The 23,250-nt window shown below is 37.0% G+C and overlaps 1 protein-coding gene across 2 annotated transcripts in view; it reads left to right on the top strand.

Annotated features, from left to right (window-relative positions):
* Nucleotides 1–23,250, top strand: part of Adgrb3 (adhesion G protein-coupled receptor B3) — a 707,858-nt gene that overhangs the window by 323,444 nt on the left and 361,164 nt on the right. For both annotated transcript variants that reach the window (XM_051153002.1, XM_051153001.1), the window contains exon 12: nt 1,817–1,925. In XM_051153002.1, coding sequence (XP_051008959.1) covers nt 1,817–1,925 — 109 coding nt within the window. The remainder of the gene's footprint in view (nt 1–1,816; nt 1,926–23,250) is intronic.

Genomic DNA, 23,250 nt, shown 5'->3' with positions numbered 1-23,250 from the left:
CTGCTGTAGGACCCTTCACAGGCTCTGCTGTGTCACACACATATCATCAAAAAACCGCTTTGGCCACCTATCTTCTTGCTTTCTCCAAAGGGAAAGAAAGCTACTTATAGGCCTGAAATGGAGACAGTTTTGAAACTTAAAACCCTATCTCACGGGATCATTTACTTAGGCCCCCATACTCTTAAGACACCAAGGGACAGAGACACTATTTTCCCTTGATGTTTTCATTTCACAGAGAAAAAAAATTACTGGATCTTTAAGATGATGGGAAGTGTTGTTTAAAAAAAGACTTCCAAATATTTCAAAGAGGCTGACCGATTCTTATGATTACTAGTTTTCTAAAGGAAATGCTTTAATAAAAGTGAAGGTAAGGGAGATGGACATGTCATTTCCAAGGGTGAAAATTTAGTCTCTTGTTCTTAACTTGCATTCGTTCCTCTATCACACAGCACTCACCAGCAAGCTTACACGAGGACACAAGCAGCATATAGTAGAATCAGGATGCTTTGCAGCCCATAGGAGCCTTATTCATGTTCATCCAATGGGGTTGGTGGATTTATAGAATCCCCATCATTAATGATCAATAGTGTAGGTGAGAAAAAAGATTGCACTCCCAAATATTTCCCATGTTAAATGTTGCACTTTTGTGTGGAATATGTATAAATGGGGGGATAGATGAATTTTTCATCTGTGTGGTATTTGATTTTTAGATATAATAGCCATAGCCTTCTATAAAATACACATATAGGCTTACTGCCTTTCCTGATCACCTCTTCCAGTCTCTCACAGCCCTTGCCTTATTCAATCAGGTCTTTTAATCTCCTATGATAGCATTTATACAAATAAAGTAACTATAACTATATCAGTTATTTCTTATGTTTAGAAGCTGCTGGGATGCACATGCTTACCAATGATAAGATGCATATGTTTTCTTAGATGTCTTTGATGTTACATACAGTATAAGTTTTTGCAAAGTGTCTTTGAGGAAACAGATCCTTTTGTGTGTCCCATGGGATTGTCTAACACATGAAGAACATGGAGGTAAACTGACATGCTCATAGGTAGATGGTTAGGTAACTAGGTAAACATGTGGAAAACACAGGTACAGAAATAGATAGATGACAGTTATGACAATGAATAGATACTACCTCTGTTACTAGCAGAGGCACAATATGGTTTCAGATATATTGCTTGCCTCCTTGAGACTCATTTTTAGCCTTCAATAAGTATAATAACCTCTCACAGTCTTGTTTTTGTCATGTACATATGTAAATTATTTATATTATAGCTATGATTATAGTGCTATAATTATTGCTAATTCTGCTTGTGCAATAACAAATACAATTATTAGAAGTAAATGCTTCTCATAGGTACTTACTATACAATAGGAAATATGGATTTACTATTTCTACATATCATTATATAGCTATATTAGTATTTTTCTTCTCATGTTTCTCCATGTAGCTATTAAGTTAAAATGCTGAGTCCAGTTTTCAGTGTTTTATTATTTAAACCTAGGTTTCTACTAAAAATAAAGTTATGTTATTTGTGTGTAGACAATCTACTAGTCATTTTACAATTTCTTTAACTTCTGGGGGTGATTAGTGTATCGTGTCACTTCCAAAGCTCTTGCTGTGTGACACATGGTATCAGATTATACCATTAATTTAAAATATAACAGATGATTCCAGCTGTAGGCATTTCTCCAAATAAGTGGAGCTCAAATGTGTATTTAATATGTAGAACACTGACTTTCTAGTTATGACCTCTATCATATGACCTTCTTGTCAAGTCTAACTTGCACTTATTTTTCTAGATTTATCCAGGCTCAATAGAGTTAATGCAGGTGATTGAAGATTTTATACACATTGTTGGAATGGGGATGATGGACTTTCAAAATTCATACCTAATGACTGGAAATGTAGGTAAGAAATAGGAATATTCCTCAAAACTTTACTGAAATTAAATGCCAGAGTTTACACTACACATTTTCAAGTGTAATGTGCTTGTTCATGCCTTTACGTATATGTGAAGAAATGTAATGTGGGAATTTACTGGCTATGTTTTAGATAGACCAAGCCCCATATACATGAAATACATACCACCATTTAAATATATATTATTACATGACTTTCCTTAGGGAGAGATAAGCAAACATCTGTTAAACCCCAGGTAAAGCACTAACTCCAGAACAAAACAAAATTATTTCACCGAAATCTAACTTGGTAAGTGAATTTATTCCCTATATCTACTTATAAAATCCTGCATGAGTGATTACTCACAAAAGAACAGGTAATTCAAAGGCTGCTGAATCAACGAGAGGCCTACCCCAGCATAGATGACAACTTATGAAAGCAGCTTGCTTGGAGCTCCCTATGCAAATTGCAGGCAATCCCACCAAAAAGTCTCCTCCTGCCTCTCCCAGTTATTTATTCAATGAATGTAACCTGAAGGCGGGGCCTCTTGAGCAGTATAAATTTCTTAGCTCCCTGAGTTTTGTAACTTTCTTCAGTTTCCTGAGTCTTGTACGTTACATTAGCTGTGTAAATCATATGATCTCTCTTCCTCCCTTCTTTCTCCTCCCTCCATATTTCAATTTGACACAAATGCCTACCTAATATTTTCCTCCTGACTCTTATACAGCTTCTATCTCCTCCTCCACACTGTTCCTTGAACTGTGAAGAGGGTGATTTGGATGACTAATTGTTTTTGTCCCCATTTTGAGTGAACGTGGAGCCGTGAGACTACACAATAGTCATTTAATTTATTCTCAGCATCTTAGATAGTTTTGATTTCCTGTATAGTAACCACTGCACAAGGAAAAAGAGTAAGTTTCCCTCCAAAGAGAAGGGGATTTTGTATCAGTTACAGCTTCATTTCTCCATGTCCTGAAACACAATTAAAGTATCTGTATCAATAAAAAACTTACTGTGTAATTCTGGTACGCAACCACCATTCATCTCAATAGCCTTTATGGTTTAGAGGGCTTTAAAAAGAGGTAAAATACTTCTGGCAGACCTTCACCCAATAACCTCACACCTCCTGTAAGTGTCGCTTTCCAACAAGACAGTGTATCTGCTTTCAAACTCTCCTTTTTGTTTGTTTGTTTGTTTGTATTCTTATTCTAAACATTTCCAAATTTCTAAAAACATGTAACGGCTGTCATTATATAATGAAGCAATTTATAGAGTGTGAACACGATTTCAGATTGACCAATGGCACTTTAAGCAAATGTCAATGGGTTTGAGGATTTGGAATTAAGAAAGTTTTTTTTTTTTTTTTTTTGTTTTTTTTAAAATTCTAAATTCAACGCAGTGTTACTTATATTAACTGTTTCGTCAAAGAGTATTGGTAGATACAGAGGTGTACATATGGACAGTATTCCATCTATCCATCCCTGCATACTCACAGTTACATGTGGCAAGTCCTCAGCCTTGTCATTCTGGGGCACAACTATGTGGCTGCAACTTATCTTTCCATCCCCAATGGTCATGACAGGGCTGGCTCAAACAGCTTGACATGGCTCAGGACTAAGAGGGAGCGAGGCTATGATATAGCTTGTTCTTCCCCGAGCTGAACCTATGTCCTGTAGTCTGAGAGGCTCCAGCCATAGCACCATGGCTGCAAACATTCATTTGATCACATATGGCAGCCAAAGTGTCCCTTAAGCACATCCATCATAAGCATATTTTCTACGTGGCAACTCCAGTTCAATAGAAAACTTATCACACTTGCTTTTGAGTAACTTTGATAGGCTCCACTCTCTGTTCTCCTTTTTATATCTTGAAAAATATTTTATATGCTCCAGAGTGCAGATGACCCAGATCTGGAAGGGACTCCATTACCTTGTATAAAGATCAGACCCCATTATATTTATCAGGGCCACTGAAGCATTGTGAAAGTTGTAAAGGCACGGATGAATTATCTTCTTCATTCTCCTAAGTCCACATTTCCATCAGACGAGGTGAACTGGGCACCAAATACTCCCTGTCACATGTACATTTTGCTCACTAATGGTTTTGTTATTGCTGTTGTTATCACCCAGTCCCTGATACTCTTGGTGACCTCAGCTGGCCATAACTAACTGTCCCTAATGGTTTTCTCAAGCCAGCCCTCCGGGGCTCTTGATTATAAGTGCATTGTCCATCTCTCCTCCATGACACTCAGATCGCATACAGCTACGCCCCACAACCACATGAGCCAAACTTTAAAACCATCCGTTTCTTGTTCAAAAGCTTTTCACAATCCAAACAATTACCCTTGCTTCCCTATATGGACAATTAGTAAGGCCCAAGTCTGTGCAGTAGATCATGAATTTTCCCTTTCTGTATTAAAGAACAGACTTGAGAGATGTCTTCTATCATTTATATCTCTATCTCCACCTGATTTTTCTCAAGATTCTGTGTTTAGGGATACCACAAAGGACTCTTTATTATAGGTATAACATGTACACTTCCAGCTTTCCATATAGCTGGCTATAAGAAACAGCAAGCCAAGAGTTCCATCTTATCCTCTGTTTTCTATATTCTTCTTTCTAAATCAGCTTAGTGCAGAAAATTAATGTCTCTGTGTCTGTTTCCCACTTCTACTCTTTCCTTCTGTATACTAGTTCTCTCTAGGCAGAAACTTGAGCCTCAGTTACAAATATTTTCACTGACCCAGAGGAAGGGCTGTGCAGTTGCTACCAGAGCCTGCTTATAATCCCATCTTCTCTATGGTATCCCCAAGAGTTGCAATATATTTTCTAGTGTATAGTCATTTGGGGGATATCCCTGTGATCAAATGAAAACTGCAATACCACATAGAGCAAGATAGCCACAATGGGATCTCTCCCACCCCAGTGTGCTCTGTTCTCACGTAGCTCGGCCTATGCCAGATAAATACAATACCATGGCAAGGTGCTCATATCCCCCACCACATCAGTGAGATATGTACCTCATATCAACTGTGTAAAGGCAGCCCTACTAGGATATTGTCCGTGAACATTCCAGCATCAGTACTTTAGCACCTGTTTTAGGAGCCATGCAGCAATCAGCTGATCCAAACTCATCCTTGATTCTGTGGCTCCTTCCTCAGACTCCAGTTGTGTTATACAACCTTTCCTGAAGACACGTGAACAAGTGGCAGTGCAACTGAGATGGTAGGGCACCGATGACAGGCTTAAGAAGTGTTCCCACGGAAGTACAGTTTGGAGAGCCAGTGAGTTTACTAGGCTTACTTACAAAAATGTGGGTGAAAGGCTTGCTTAGAGGTTCATCCAAGGCAGCTGCATAACAAAAGCCCACCCCACCATGAACAGAACTTGCTAACAGTACACTCCTAGAACTCTGCCCAGCCTGCAAGCGCCTCACAGAAGAACTTGCCTTCCTGCAATGATCTGCTGCTTATACAATGTTATAGAGAGACTTGTGAGAACTGTAATATCTGAATTCCAGAATCTTATAAGCTTTCATACTTCCTTAGCTTTGTAAGTTTCATCATCATCCTGAGTCTTATACTCTTCCCACCTCCATCCATGAGTAAATATTTCAATGCAAAGGAAGCAGAAAATACACACACACACACACACACACACACACACACAATCACTCACACAATGCCTCCCTCTACAGGAACTTGTATTAATGTCCAAAGGCCCACTGTGTGTTTCTGTAAAAGTTAATACATAGTTATTTTTTCATTTGCTGTTTCTTGCTATCTATCAAATATAATTTGGAATATTATATATCAGTGATTTGGGAAGGGTTCAAGAGAGCATTCCTCTGTGTAGCCTTGGCTGTCCTGGACTCTCTTTGTAGAGCAGACTGGCCTCAAACTCAGAGATCCACCTGCTCTGGCTCCCTGAGTACTGGGATTACAGGCATGTGCCACTTTGCGTAGCTACATCAGTGATTTTTATAAACAATGAAACTGCGTTGTCCATAGGTTATTGAGTTGCTTCCTTACTAAGTATCCTGAACACATGTTAGATTTGTGTAGAACATTTCAGAATGCTTCTGAGGGACTTGTGGCTGTCCTACTGCAGTGGTCTTCTGAAATATCTTCCAGGACATAATAGATTACTCAGATATTTGTAATGTGTTCTAAAGTCACACACACACACACACACACACACACACACACACACACACACACACGAGTTTATTCATTTTAGCTGTCACCATTGCATTTCATGAGAATCTTTAAAAAGCAAAACCCACACACAGTGTTTTCTACTGAGCCACAGTAATTGTATTAAGCAAATGGCATATTTCTCTTTGCAGATGAAAATTAGTAAAGAACAAAGAAATTGTCTTCCTAATTATTATAGAAATTGACTTTATGAAGGAGTACAGTTTTATTATTTCCTTAATACTTCCTGCCTTAATTTTACAGTGATTCAGAAAGATTTTCTTTTATTTGCCATGGTACAATTATCTTCACATAAAGACACTGGAGTAATGGGTAATAAGATGTTATTATTATTACTAATCTCAGCATTTGTCTGAGGTGTTTGAGACATTGCCTGATCTAAAGTCTGTCCAAAAATAAATAATAAAGTGTGTTATCAGATCAATATCAGACATTTTTGAGAATGTCTTTTAAAATTACTATAAAGCAGTGGTTCTCACTCACACTGTGAGTCATGACCACTTTGAAAGTTGAATGACCTTTTCCCAGGGGTCACCTACTACCATCAGAAAACACAGAAATTTATGTTATGATTCATAACAGTAGCAAAGTTATAATTGTGAAGTAGCAAAAAATAATTTTATGGTTGGGATCACAATAATATGAGGAACTATCTTAAAGAGTCATAGCATTAGGAAGGTTGAGAACCACTGCAAGGAAATAACAATAGTTTTGGATTCAAATATGGTTAAATTTTGGCTTAATATAGGCTGTTTCAGAATAATAACATATCAAATTATTATTATTATTATTAATCATTATAATTATTATTATTAGCAAAGTACTATGTCCACAATTTAAATATCATAAGTAAATATTTTTTTTTTAGGTTTTTTTTTTTTGGCATTTTTTTTATTTATTTATTCTTGTTACATCTCAATGTTTATCCCATCCCTTGTATCCTCCCATTCCTCCCTTCCCCCCCCCCCCATTTTTCCATTATTCCCCTCCCCTATGACTGTTCCTGAGGGGGATTACCTCCCCCTGTATATTCTCATAGGGTATCAAGTCTCTTCTTGGCTACCTGCTGTCCTTCCTCTGAGTGCCACCAGGTCTCCCCCTCCAGGGGACATGGTCAAATGTGAGGCACCAGAGTACATGAGAAAGTCATATCACACTCTCCACTCAACTGCGGAGAATATTCTGACCATTGGCTAGATCTGGGAAGGGGTTTAAAGTTTACCTCCTGTATTGTCCTTGGTTGGTGCCTTAGTTTGAGCGGGACCCCTGGGCCCAAATCTGCCTATCATATTGTTCTACTTGTAGATTTCTAGGACCCTCTGGATCCTTTTATTTTGCTATTCTCCCATGCGTCTCTCATTTAGAGTCCCAATAGGGTGCCCTCCCCTCTGTCCCAGTTTCCTGGTAAGTGAAGGCTTTTGTGGGACATGCCCCTTGGGCTAGTATGCAGATATAAGTGAGTATATACCATTTGATTCTTTCTGCTTCTGGTTAACTCACTCATTATGATCATTTCTAGCTCAATCCATTTATCCACAAATTTTGGGAATTCCTTGTTTTTAATAGCTGAGTAGTATTCCATAGTGTATATGTACCACAGTTTCTTTATCCACTCTTCTACTGAGGGACACTTAGGCTGTTTCCATGTTCTGGCTATTATGAATAAGGCCGCTATGAACATGGTTGAGCAAATTTTCTTGTTGTGTGCTGGAGCATCTTCTGAGTATATTCCAAGGAGTGGAATAGCTGGGTCTTGAGGAAGCCCTATTCCCATTTTTCTGAGATAGCACTAGATAGATTTCCAAAGTGGCTGTACTAGTTTGCATTCCCACCAGCAATGAATGAGTGTTCCTCTCTCCCCACATCCTCGCCAGCATGTGGTGCCGCTTGAATTTTTTTATCTTAGCCATTCTGATGGGTGTAAAATGGAATCTCAGAGTTGTTTTGATTTGCATTTCCCTGATGACTAAGGAGGTTGAGCATTTCTTTAAGTGTTTCTCAGCCATTTGATATTCCTCTGTTGAGAATTCTCTGTTCAGTTCCAAGCCCCATTTCTCAATTGGGTTATTCAGTTTGGTGGTGTTTAATTTCTTGAGTTCTTTATATATTTTGGATATTAGACCTTTGTCAGATGTAGGGTTGGTGAAAATTTTTTCCCAGTCTGTAGGCTGTTGCTTTGTTCTCTTGACAGTGTCTCCTGCCTTAAAAGTAAATATTTTTTGCATACCTTTATTTAAATTCACTACTATTATCTATTTGAATATTTTTAATATCTCATTTGCAATAAGATCTGCTGTCTCTTTTCTTTTATATCACTGAACTTGATTGCCTTTAGCATTGTGTAAGAAGACTATGACTGTTCAGTCGTCTGATCACTTATGTAGTTATCCATAATCTAACCTTATGTTCTCTGAATAATAAAAATCCCAAATTACTGACTGACCATTGAAAAGAAATCTTATGTACCACTGATGTGAATCCAAATACTGCCTAGGCCCTTATTCTAGCTTAGTGGCTTGAACTGGGAGATATTCCATACAAATGGGAATTTCCCAAGTTTTACCTACTAGTGTCAAATTACATAACATGAATAGTTGCTGAGTGGGCTGGAATATTGTGTCGGACTTTAGAACCTTTAGCATTATAACTGATTTCTAATACCTCAGTTTTGAAAGTGGTAGTCTTAATACTGATTATAAGTTATGCTTAAAATCATGGCCTTAATTCATCAAGATAAAAAGGTTGTACATTCCAATTAACTTCGAAGGGAAACAGCCAATATATCATGCAATGGCTTTCTTCAAAAATAATTTAAGTAAAAAGTTTCAATGTATCTTCAATAAAAAAAGTATTTCTATGTATATTACTTTCTGGCAAATAAAGATGTATTCTTTGCTAAAGTTTCTATGATTAGAAGAATGTAAGGAGAATATCCAAGTATAGTTATTTTTTCAGAAGATATATAATATCAAGGTATTTATTATGGCAGTGGGAAAAATAATTCTATAAAAAAAGAGTTAAGCCAAAATGGTATAAACTAGTTTTTGTTTCTCTTTACAACCTCACAAAACTTCATGTGTCAGCTCAATATTCATTTAAGATGTAATTTTCACAATAACTTCATGTAACATATTATATTTATTCGCCTTATCAAGACTAACCTATTCATTTATTTCTTTACTATGGTACACTTCACAAATCTGTGTCATCCTTACTGGGCGGCCATGCTAATCCCACATCGTTCCAATTTTAATGTATGTGTTGCTAAAGCATAATCAAACCTAGTCTATTCTTTATAATTAGTGGTTTTAGTTTTTTACTTAGAACTAGAAGTGTTTTCACTGACCCAAATCCAAAGATCAGCTATATGTCATTTGTTGTTACTTTATAGATTACATTTAATGAAAAAACCAAAATTCTTCCTTACTAAGCAAAAAAGTGAGTACATTTTCCCACTTTTCTGTGAAATTGGCATCACTATTACAGATGAATTACTTCAGACACTGTGATGTTTACCCGCAACCCCAGCACACTGTATCAGAAGCAGGAGAATTGTGGATTCTAGTACAATGTAAAGTCAGACAAAGATGATGATGCCAAAATTTAAGAAGTAGGCAGAGTTGTAGCCAGCAAGCAACTGGAGACATGGCTCAGCGATTAAGAACACTGTCTGCTCTTCCAGAGGACCTGGGTCCAATTCCCAGCACCCACATGGTGGCACACAGCTGTCTGTAACTCTACTCCCATATGATCTAATGACTTCTTCTGGCTTCTCTGGGGATCAGGCATACATGTGTGCATGGATGTAAATGCAGACAATGCACATGTACACATAATTTTTAAAAATATCTTTAAAATTACATAAATAAATAAACACTTAGTAACCTTCCATGTGCATTGAAACCAAATACTAGAAATGAAGCATTTAAAGGTAAACAGCATTTAAAGGTAAACAGCAAATAGTCCTAGAGAGGGGAGTATTTAATCATTTGTGATAGACTTTCCAGGTTTGCTGGCAAGGAGGAGGTCCATTCAAATGAAGAAAGTGATTAGCAAGCAAATCGCTAGGTTGCACACCATTGTTTTGTTTGGTTGTTTGGCTGTTGTTGTTTTTTTTTTTTAATCAAAGCTGATAGAGAGCTGTCCTGGTTAGCATTAAAGTATTTCTTTATAACTCCAGCATTAGAGGATCAATGACCTCCTCTGGCCTCCATGGTCATCTGCCTGCATATGGTGCACACACATATACTCAGGACCACATAAATACATATGAAAGAGAAGAAATATACCCTGGGGAATAAAAACATGTTATGATCTAGAATTATCTGGACTATGAGGACTTCTGAGAATGTGGGTGGGAATGGAGGTGGAGGAATCCCCATTTTAATTGTAGGATGTCATTGGATGGCACTATCAGGACAGCTGGTCCTGAACTGTATAAGAAAGGTAGATAGCATGTGGTTCCCTGACAAACAGGCAGCATACAACATCCTCTGGCTCCTGTTGCATTTCTTTGGATATGGGGTGAGTTTCTTAGTCAGGGGTAATGCTTTGTGGAACAGCAAGCAAGCATGTCTTCAAGCCCCACATGGGCTCCTGCCATGACTTCCCTGAATGATAGACTCTAAAATGGAATTTTAAACTAAAATAAACCTTTTTTTTTTTTTTTGCTATGTTGCTTTAGATCAGATATCTTATCACAGCAACATGTACAAAACTAGGACAGGTGTCTAAGTCGAGATTGTGTTTAAGGTATAAGACTTTGTTTGAGTAAAGAGAAAAAAATACAACCCACCACTACTATTTATGAAAGTAATGAGAGTCACTATGAGAAAGGCTTCTGAATTCTAAGGAAAGTTTGGAATCACTGAAGCAGGACTTAATAAGAATCTTGCTCTGGTAGGAAGGGTGTTAGAGCAGGAAATAGAGCTACAGCTACTGGGAAAGACTGCAGACATCATCAGTATAAATGGAGATCAAAGGCTTTAACTGCAGTCAGTGTGTGGCAATAATGAAGAATGGAATTAGTAATATATGAATCAAAACCAAGTGTGAGCACGGATTTCAGAGTCTATCTGAGTTTAGAATAACTCATAGTATATATAGAGAGAGACAAGGAGAGAGACAGAGAAAGAGGGAGAGAGAGAGAGAGAGAGAGAGAGAGAGAGAGAGAGAGAGAGAGAGAGAGAGAGAGAGAGAGAGGAGGAATTGAGATTGTGTTTAGTCTAAAAACATTTGAACTATCTCTTGCATATTGATAATATTGATATTTAGAAAAGGGCATTCTCCAAGTGACAACCAAAAATGAGATCTTGGATCTTAGAACAGAAGGCAAATCAATAAGCATAGACAGTGGTCAACTACATAGAAATAATGCATGAAGTGGTGTATGTGTTTTCAATGATCAGGACAGCAGTGTGATATACAAAAAAGGGAAAGTGAAGCAGCACCTGCTCTGAAAATATTCAGAGTATTATTTCTTGGGAGTAATCATGTCAGGTGTGAAAGGATGAGTGGTTAGAATTAGTCTATACAGGAATTCCCGAAATAAGGGAAATGTGTTAGTGTCAAATAATTAACAGGAAAACATTTTGAAATAATATGTATATTAATATCTATCACTAATAAAGGTCAGCATGTTAGAGTTTCTTTAAAGATTTAATTATTGAAAGCATAACATGAGCATTCTAAGGAAATCTACAGACACAGTAAGCAGCACTTTAAGTTCCTTACCCTGGGTGGCTTCTGTGGTCATATGCTTGATTCAGTTGTCTACAGGGATGTGCTTGGCACAGATGCATGCTGCTGCACCCACATACTGCTGTCTCACAACTGTTCTTAGGAATTATTCAATGTTGACAATATCAGAGAAGCAGAGAATTGTTTTTAGGCTGCTAATATCTTTAAATACAGAATGTTAGAATCCTCAACTGTAAAGAATTTCATGTGTTATTCCTGAAATACAAGACTTTTGAGAAATGTAGACCCATTTCTTCCCCAGTGCACCAGTAAAGCAGGTGTCTCAGATACACTAAAGTAAACAGATTTTTCTTTGTCAAGTTAAATATCCCATTTAATCTCAATTTAGAAATATAGACTAGTGTCCCTTTCAGAATGAACATCCTTACTCGATATTTTCTGAAATTTAATCTGAATAAAGATGTACAATACCAACATCTTTTCCCCCTCCAGAATGTGTTTTCATAAAAAATTTTAAAATTTTTTCTATGCAATCTGATGACTAACTTGGTATAATACCCTGGTCTTCAACTGAGGACAACAGCATTTCAGTCTTATGCTGTAGCCGTGGTGAAGGCCTGGCTTCTCCTTCTAAGCTTATTTTCCCCCATCTCACGGCTTAGTTTTGGGCTTCACATGTCTCCATCACTTTCTTAGCTTCCTTTCTAAAAAAACAAGACACATGTTGACACCAAGCCCCCAAAATAGAGAAATTTGCATCTATTTTGTTATTTTCTATTACTGACGTCAGTTGAGTTAGCTAGACAAGGGAGTAAACTTGTAAGGTTCTCCCCCACCTTCCAGCCCTCTACCAGTCTTGCTAGACACAGGGAATAAGTGAGAAATTTTCCTTAAGTCAGAAAGCAAAACACATAAATGGCTAGTTTATTTATATAGTATTACCATACAGCTTGACTCAAGAAAACAGTCCAAAAGAATTATATGTACTATTGAGTTCTTAGATTGCTTCTTATTTCTTAATAGGAGTTTTCACACAGTATTGACTGACCCACTTATTTCAAATGTTTGGGTGTGGGAAGTGTGGGTAGGTTAATGCCAAAAAACCCTTCAATTTTTCTGGGTATAAGCAATAGAAAAAACTAAGGGCCTAGAGATGGGCTTTAGTGTACCAACCTAAGAGCCCGATTTTACTTGTTCCCCAGTACAGTAGTTTGGTAATGATTCACATATTTGATTCACCTTATTTTGTCTCAGTCTCTCATTACATACACATCACGTTCTGTTCTCAGTTCTAAGGCTTTGTCAGTGAATGAATCTGACAAAACTCTTGCTCTTGTGGAATTGTGAAATTCATGTTTCATATCAGTGAGACACATGTCAAGCAAAGGCCATCCACAATACTCAATGGTTATAATTGCTGTAAAGAGTAGTCTACCAGGTTTGGAAATACAGAGTGAAGACAGGTCATGAAGAAAGGTCAGTAAAGGTCACCTCTGACCAGTGATATTTGAAATGGCAGAAGGGCTGTGAGACTCTGAGCTGCTGTGGCACATATAGTCAGATGACTTCCAACAGAATAAAAGCAGTAGGTAAAGACCAAGTTTTACTCAAGTGCTTTATACAGCAGAGGAGTGGGAGAACTCCAAGAATGTCGAAGTGGCTGTGTGTGTCCATGAAAAAAAAATAAAGGCTATCAAACAGGTGACATGGAGGGAGATTTGGTAGCATAAGACTGGATATTTAAAAATAAGTGAAAAAAAAAAAAAGACTGCAGATCTGAGGAGAAAAATACATAAATTGATTTTTCAGTGGATAATTATCACTACAAAGTAGAAATGATAGGCTATGTGGCATGTGAGCAGAAGTAGCTGGGACCAGTAAGAAGATACAGGACCTGAGGGTAGGGTGACAGTGGAAATGGTAAGAAGTCTTGACAGTTGGTATGGCAGATTTTTACTAACACTTTGGGTAGGGTATGAACAAAAGAAGAAGTTCCTAGTTTGGCACAGTGATGCATCCAAGTGATTTTGGCCATGGTGTATGCTGATACAGGAAGATCTCAAGAGCTTGGGAATTCAATATTGTCTCAGGGGAAAACAAGAGATACAAATAGAGGGTCAAGGACATTTCTCTACAGCTGTTATGTGATTATTCAAGTGTCTCTAAAGTTTTGAGTCCAAAGTTTGTATGTATGTGTGTTTTGATAATCATTTACTAAAAGCTGATTGGTTGAAAGCAACCACAAAAATATAAATATCCCATAAATGTTGGAAGCAGCATGTGGAGTGTTGAGTACTTTTCTGGGTCAGTTGGGTTGGCACTGTCATTTCTTTCCTTGTAAAATTCTGTTAAAATTTTCTGTGAAGAATGTTTTGTTCCTTTCCTGTACTGTGTTTTCTTCACTCTTCCATAAATACAGAGCAAAGCCCTTAGTTAGGGACAGGTACAAGAAACAGGCATCAAAGGCAGGCAGATCAGACACACACAACTGACAGGCAATACATATAGACCATGGACCACAAGCACAGACAAATGGAATACATCTTTCTTCATTTATAAATAAGTCCTTACTCCCAATGTCTATGCTATTTCACTTGTATTCTCAGGGAGAGTGATAAATTTTATCCATGGAAGGCATCACCATACTCCCACTATTGCATTATCTGAATCCTGGGGCAAGAAACAGAATGAAAATAATCATGAAAATTATTTGGTAAAACCATGCCTCAAAAAGCCATGCTTTCTCTATGACTTGGGATGAAATAAGCCGTATTTTGTTTGAAATGTTGTTGTATTTCTCTATCGGTTGGAATGCAATAAGCCATGTTTTGTCTGAAAAGTTGCTATATCTTCTTATATTTATGTCATGGATACTCAATAATAGAAGAACTCTTAAAAATCAAACATGTCCAACCAAGAGCTAGTCAGTTGTGTTACACTTTGTCCTTTTCTGTTTGTTTATTTATTTGTTTGTTTGATTTTTATACTTTTTTTATACTTTGTAAAAACATTTTCCATTTAAGTAAAAGTTTTAAAAGATTAAAAATATATGAAAGTTTGTTATATAATTAAAATACATGTCTGAACGTATTATATCCCTGCAGCTTAAAAAATTATCTATAGCAGTACTATTGTTACAGTTAGAACTCTAGACCTTAATATAGAAAATATTAATCCAGTTATCATGTTGCAGTAGGCAAATTGGGCTGAAAAGTAGTTATATAACCATTCATGTTTATCTATTCTGTTTTATGCACTTATGCTTAAGGACACAATTATTCATCCACTTATTATTCAATAATCTTTTTGTTCCTGAAAATCTTTAAAGCATTTGAATAAGCATCCAGTCTTTATTTAAATAACCCAAATCTCCTCAATGTTTCTATGCTATCCTGATACTATTTCAACTTCTAATCTGGAAAGCTTCTCTGCTGTGACTGTCTTATATAGTTGTTCCTAAATCTCTATTTAATAAAACTTCTACTCCTTCTTCCTCATTTGGCTTGCCGCCAACAAATAACGGAAAATTTCAGGATGACTTTTTTGCGGTACTGCATGTTCACATCATCCTCGTACACATTTTAAGGAAATTAACAAAGCATCAGATAGAGACTAGTATCCCAAAATCCTATTTTCAGAAGTCTCATTTGAATACAGTACATAGAAAAAGTGTCTGTTAGTTTTTCTCTTCATTCCATAGACTTTATCATTCCTTTGGGTCATATTCTAGAGCAGTTCCCAAATTAATGGTGCCCAGGTATTCATGATGCGCTTTGTCTTGGCACCCTTGCCACGTGAGTGTGGAGGGAACTCACATGTTTTACTGTACATCGATAACTTACCTTAAGAATTAATGATTTTTCCCTGTGCATCTTGGTAATTAAAGTTAAATATTTGCTTCTTTATTTTGTTCAGCCAAACATCCTCTAGCCTACTTCTGTTATGTTAAGAACATCAGGAAGGTTCTCTTTTTAAAATATGACTCTTGGGAAACTGACACATAGGTCCTGTTTTTGCACATCATTGTTAAATTCTTCCTGACATTTGTTTTCTTTTGTAGTAGCAGTAGTCATAAATACATATTTCATTGAAATGTTAAACTGTTTTTCTGTCTAATTGTACATATTAAAGGATAACTGAATTAATCTTGTTAGAAATGTTTTATATAAAAAAAAGTGTTTCATAATGCATCTTAGCCAAGGAATATTATGAACTTAATCCTCATTCAGTCTCCTCTTCTATAGTTACTGTACAACAGAGAATGTGTTGCCCTAGGAACAGCTTTCTGTCTCTACCACATATTATTTATTATGTATTTACTAATTTCTTTAATTTTTTTATTTTATGAACTTTATTATTAAAAACTTTAAAATTAAGCTATACATCACACTAAAATTAACCAGATTCAAAATCTACACATATTAATGAAATTATTAGGAAAGCCACTTGGAAACTATGGAGCTTCACATTAGATTTTGTATCTTTTGCCATTGAGCGTACTGCTGTGCAGATATGCATCCTGAGATGAACCTCTTGATCTCTAGAACCTCAGGACACACATATATCCTTTACAACACTAGCGGTAGAGAATGCATAATAATTTTCAAGAGCTTTGAGATGAGCAATGGTTAAAAAAAAAAAAAAAAAAAAAAAAAGAATGTAGAAACCTTCATGTCTACCAAAGGCAAGCATGCCTAGGAGGAAAGGAGTTGTGCAGGCTGTGGGAAGAACTGAGTGCAGCAGAGATGAAGAAATGTATATTTAGTGTTCTGGGCAGTTATCTTTTAACAGAGAATCATCACCTCAATAGGAAAGGTTCTGATGGACCATAGGAGATCTCTTGAATTTCTTATACGTTGATGCATACACCAGGCCATAAAAGTTTTCAACTCAACTGTCTTTAGTGTCTTCAATGAATCTGTTGGTGAGCTCTAAGCATTTGAGAGATACAAAGAGGGACTTTGCAAGCGTGAGTGGCTTTGATTCCCAGTCCAGGAGATCTTCCAGGGCCTGCAGCCAGAGAAATGCTTTCTGACATGGGAGCGAGCAGAAGGGCCATCTGGCACATGAGATGGGTTTTTGTTTCCATGGAGAACTTCTATCTAAAAGTTATCAGGATCGTAGCTCTTTCTGTGGTGAGTTCTTCCTTTTCGTTTAAGATAAATTCATTTAAAGTCTGGTAGATTTACACTTGTGATTATAAATGGAAAGATAAATTCTAAATCCTATGAAAGTAAGACTTAAAATTTTAAACTATTCTGATCTCTACTGGTCTATATGATATTGTAACCATTTAGAGTTAGTAAAAGTGACATATTGTGCCTGTCTTTGCAATTTTGCTCTTCAAGTAAAAGGATGTTACTATCTGTTTCACTATGAAAACTAATCTTGGTTTAGCTGTTTCTATGGCAATAATTGCCTATATCTATGACAATAGTGGTCTGACTCTAATAACTATGTAAAGAACACAGACATTTTAACAATTTATTTTTATTTTTTTCTATTTTCATGGTCCTTGCTTTCAAAATCTTGCTTTATTTTCCTATGCGAAGATATCTGTGTTTACTTCGCCCAATTCACCAAAATACCCTTCACTCAGTATGAGGCTTTGTTCTAAATTTGCAAACTGAAAAACAGATTCAGATTAGAAAGCAACACTCTTGCAGGTGGGGAGGCAGGCTGGGGATGCTATTCTGTATCTTTCCAAAAATACTGGCTAGGTATGAGAGCACACTCCTGTAATCTCAGAACTCCAGAGTCTGAGCCAGGATGATTGGGAATTCAACACCAGCTTGGGCTACATAGCAAGAACTACCTGATAAGAAAATAAAGTAATAAATTGTGCTGGCTTTAGACTGGACACATGGCTAACCACATTCAATGATAAACAGGCCTTCTACAAGAGGACTAAAAGAACTCTGATGCTCCCTCCAAAGTAAAATAACTGGCATGATTATATGTTACATGTATTTGATAGCTGTCAAGCAATAGGAAGGGCTTTTATTTTGTAATACTCAAGAAGGGACAATTATGGGTTCTCCTACGGACCGGCTATGTAACTACAGTAACATTATGTCATTCCCTCGACCATAGTCTTTTCCCCTAAAAACTTAAGGACTGAGACTAAAATGTGTCACCCTGTAAATTTTTTTAAAAATCTAAATATTATGCTTGGTACACACTTTGCAATGAGGAGAATGATGTTATACTTCTAGGCAGATATTGTAGCTAATCAAAACAATGTGCTGTGTGTTTTAGTTGGAGCATATGGCACAATTGCCTTCTGGAGTATAATGACAATAAACACACATAAGGATTTCAACGGCAATTGGTGTCTGAAGGAGGGACTCTTCCATGCATTTATTTGTCATGAGTCAAATTGCAGCTCCCTTGAGTTATTTTTAGAAGATAGTTTTTCTGATTTAACTTTATGATATCTAAACATTTGTCTGCCAAATTTTATTGTTTATTTTATATGTGTGTCAAATGGCCCTATCAATGATTCTTTTTTTTTTTTTTTTTTTCTGAGACAGGGTTTCTCTGGATTCACTTTGTAGACCATGCTGGCTTTGAACTCACAGTGATCCATCTGCCTCTGTTTCCCTGATTATTGGCATTAAAGGCATTCACCACCACACCTAGTTATGTCCCTGATTCTTAAGGTCTCATCTATAATTGACAGTATTTGGGAGCTTTTGTGCCTTGCAGAAATCTTCTCTCATCCATGTACTAACCAGGCCCTTCTCTGCTTAGGCCGAGAGACAGGATGAGATCAGGGGCATTCTAGGTAGTATGGCCATAGACAACAATTGAAATGTCCTGTCTTAAACATTTTAACTTTAGATTGTAACTAATTTCTCACAGCACCCATGAGATTTCTCTGTATCTCCCATGCTAGTCTTACAAGGGCAGTGATTGCACTGTTACTCACAGCTGCGTCCCCGGTACCAGTAACTGTCTCTTGTATAGAATTGGTCCTCAGTTAGTGCTGCTGAATGAAGATCTCTCCATGTCATTAGATTCCCAACATTGTCCATGCTGGAAGACATTTCCCTCTCTCTATATATCAACCTCTTATTCTAACATGAGATGGCATCCGTGGATGGCATCCAATTTAGATTTCTATATTCTAAATATAAGCAGTTTCCAGACCAGATCTTGTAACTTACAAGGTCATGTTCAGCCTTGTACCCTACTGCCCTCTAAATGTGGTGTCACTCTTAGTATTAACATAATAGCAATTAATTCTATTTATACTAATACCTTGTTACCCTGGGATATAAAAGCGTTTTTATCTCTCACCCATTTCTTCTATTCAGAATGTCTCCTTTCTTTTCTTCCTCTCTCTGTATTGTTCTGGTGCCTTTGGAATGGTATTGGCCTTTACTAGGCCCTGGGCCCTCCTAGAAAGTTCTTTCCCCCATAACTGAGACCTAACTGTTAGACCAACCACAGAGAGCCCTGTTCAGAGTGGCTTTTCTTGGTCTGCTTCCTGTTGTCCACCTCATCAGCCATTTCCTTTAAGATGGCGGTTCTCACGACGTAGGATACTGTGAATCGCCCTTTCCCCTTGTGGATTGGGTTTATTCCTTCAACTAGGTTTTAGCTCTCAAAGGACAGAGACTTCGTGTTTCCTGTTCAGTCACGACATTTCAGTGGTCGGGCAGTTCTTAGAATACTCTGGGGTATAATGGGTGTTTGTTGGATGGATATGTTCACAAGTGGTTGTTTAAGTCTGTAGTGATATCTTTACTCCTATCAAGATATAGTACTTCTGGTTGCTGCTCTTCAGGGAATATGTGAATCACTATCCAGGGAGACCTGGTATTGCTGATCTCTGGATCCTCAGAGGTTCTGGGCTTGTGTTCTGATGAGGTTTAGGCAATCTTTAGCTTCAAATTAATAAAAAAGAGTGAGAAAAATATTAATGCTGCATTTCCAAGCTCCTTATTATTTTAGACTTGGTTAATTATAATTGAATGTTCCTTCTATAGAAAATATTTTCAGAATTTTACTGGTTGGACAAAGAATGGGATTTTAATCTGAAGTATGTTCTAAATTAAATTGTTTCTACTACTTAAGCATACATGGACAATTTTGTATTCCTCATAGGATTAAAATTCTAAACTATCTCCATAGACAAAATGAACATTTGTGAGTGTGTTTTCTAAAAGGACATAGACACACCCTTTTTTTAAATGGAAAGGAAATAGTATAATCAGTGGGCATCTTCTTAGCTGCATTATGTGAAGTATGGAAAGAACACAGTAGTCAGAAAGGATTTGCAATAGACAGCAGTAAGTGGTGACACTAAAGTTACTTTCTACTTGTTAAGGAAAAACAGACATCCTAAAGCATAGTGTCCTCAAAATATGTCTAGTGTAGTGTGGCTAAGCCATTTCATGTAAACACCTAGGTATTAATAGTTTAGATTCACCATCTTTGTTGCAACTACTCCACTCTGCCATTGTGTCCTGAAAGTAATGAATGGCCATAAGGAAATCTTAGGGGTTTCTGAGTTCTAATCAAACTTAATTTACAGCCATTAAAATTTTAATTTTATATAATTTTCACATTCCAGGAAGAATTATTCTTGATTGTTCTCATTGTTCAAAAAAATGTGAAAAAAACATTTTTTTTTTTTAGTTTGCATATGATACAAAAATAACAAAGGGGACACATTTGTTGAAGGCTATAATTTAGCTGTTTCTGGTAATGACATTTCTACTTGTACAAGACTCGAGTGAATGGCCTTGTCTCTACCCTCATGCATCAGCATGCTTAGTGCTGAAGAAATGGGAGCAACATGCAAAGACATGGAAGGAGTTCCCCCCAAAGCACCTATGCCTAGAAAGCAAAACACAAAAACAAAAGACAAAACAGAAAAACATTCTACTGTCAGCTCCCAAGCCTTGAAATGGGTAATGGAAAATGAAAAATAGAACAAGAAACTACTAATATAGAAATACTTTAGTAAAGTTTCTATTTTGCAACAAAACTGAATATGAAAAATAGTTACTTATTTAGATTCAGTATAGCATATAATATTTAAGACTTACAAGCTGAAAAAAAAATTAGTAAAAACCCTACATGGTTACTTTTGATGTCCCATCTAGTTGGTCTACATTTAACTGACACGGGACCCCTACCCCGTTTGTTTAAAGCAAAATTGAGAACTTGAGCAAGGAGATTTCTCACCTAACTTTGTGCATAGTGTCAGTAGGACTTGGGCATCTTAAACTTTGTAATGCTGGCTGTGTCAATAGAAATGATGGAGCTCACTGGTCCTAAGCCTGCCCTGCCCACTACTGCTGTTTCCAGAGAGCATCACACCCCAACCATCTGTTCCTCTCTCTATGGCCCTCAGTAGTCTAATCCTCACCTTTTGAGAAAGAAGCCCCTGGTGGTAGGGGACCAAAGTGGAGTGCTGCTGGAGTGAACAATTGAAGTTCTATCTGTGGAATTACCTGAGCGGTTCCTACAGACTACAGTCGCAGAATCTTAAAATAGAATTTCTCATGGAAAAGCTAGAACATCAAGCCTGTACAAAGTACATGTGGTATTTTAAAAACCATTGTTCTTCAGTGACAGCTAGCTTTGATTTGATGGACATATAAGTGTTTCATTGCCTCAGACCAAATTACTAACTCTGTCTTTGTTCTTAGTGAAAAACAATACAATGAAGCAGAGTACATTTGTTGTTAATTTACTAGATAAAATCAAACTACACCAGGCAGCACAAATCTGAGTAGACAAACTGGGATCTGAATCCCCCATGATACTACTTATAACCTTGTTGAAGTAGCTTAAACAGAATGTGATTCCTCCTTTGTAAATATGAAGGCTCTGATAATAGCAGTAAAAATACTGACAATAATGCCTGCTGGGGTGATAGGAATGTTAAATGAGATATCATGTCTAGGCTTTCTGGCTCAATGTCATGTTAGAAACAACGTCTTGCACAGAAGAGATGTTTGACAAAATACTTGTTTGATGAATTAAGCGATGAAGAGAAAGTGCCAGACTCCTATCAATTGTCCAATAAGTGCTAGACAAAGAGCCATCCTTTTGTTCCTAGATACTCTCACTGATTTGCTAAGTATTCAACATTGCTATATAAATCCAAACCACAAGCTTTTTAGCTGCTAAGTCCTCAGAATGGGCCCAGATGTGCCACTCAGTAGTCTGTTTCATGTGATTATACTAACAAAATCAATAGGTATACGCCAGCATACCCACACAAAGCATCATTTTCCTCTGCCCTGGACTCTTCTGAGAGAAACTATGCAGATGACCACTTACCAGTCTTGACTGATATTTTCCACTAGTAATTCCATTTTGATCACTGGACAACTTTCTAACATTGACACCTGAAGGCCCAGCTTGTCTGTTGCTTCTTCCGAAGGAATGTGAAAATGATGTTAACTTCCAGTATGTTTGAACTGTCAACAACAACAACAACAACAACAAAAAAAAAAAAAAAAAAAAAAAAAAAAAAAAAAAAAAACAAGGGAAAGGGCAGTTTTTAAGAGAACCTTGAAACAATGTCTGTGTTCCTTTGCACATTTCTTTGTGGCTCCCAATCTCCCTTGCCTGCCTGGTTCTTCTGATCATTCACACTGGTGGTCCAGAATGGGACTCACTGCGTTGAGCACTTAGGATGATGCTTCTGAAGGGCTCCTCCCTGTCTGTGGTCTTAGCTGCGATGGGAATACTGAATGTGTCATTCATGATGCTCTTATTCTCTCTATTGAAGCAGTATGTTTTACCTTTTATTATCTTCTATATCTCCTAAAATCAAATTTGGAAAGTTCATGCCAGAAAAGAGAAGAAGAGGGAGAAAGAATAGAAGAAAACAAAAATGGAGAAAAAAAAAGTTAAGGGTAAAATAAACAAGATAGAGTTGCACAGCACTCCTGTTTGCCTCTCTGGATGCTACATTTCAGCACTCCAATTTGAGCTCTGCTTATTTTCAGTGCAGTTTCTGCCTGTGGGTGTATGAATCCACTTAACATAAAACACTCAGGACATAATCTCTTGCCTGGGGTCACTCAAAGAAAAGCAAAAATAATGTTGTAGAAAAAGTTAAGATACTTTACTATGATGCATAACCTACCATGTAGTAGCTTTCTGAAACATAATTACATGAAGATTAGCTCCAAGAGTAATAGCTTGTGCTCTGGGTGTAGTTCTGCATCAACTAGTCTGAGCTTTTGATGGACACTCGGTTAGTTCTCTCATAGCTCAGTATGTTACAGAAGATATTAAGGGACTGATATTAAGGCAGCCAGTTTACTCAGCCACACAGTTTGTAGAATGAATGTGAATTTGTCTTTATTTATATTTTTATTGCTTGTTGTTGTTATTGTTGTTGTTGCTGCTGTTGTTTTTCTTGAGATTGGGGTTGCATGTTGTCCA

This window comes from Acomys russatus, chromosome 11, assembly GCF_903995435.1.
Source record: "Acomys russatus chromosome 11, mAcoRus1.1, whole genome shotgun sequence".
Lineage (NCBI taxonomy): Eukaryota > Metazoa > Chordata > Mammalia > Rodentia > Muridae > Acomys > Acomys russatus.
Note: the sequence above shows the minus strand (reverse complement) of the source record. Positions and strands in the feature narration are given on the sequence as shown.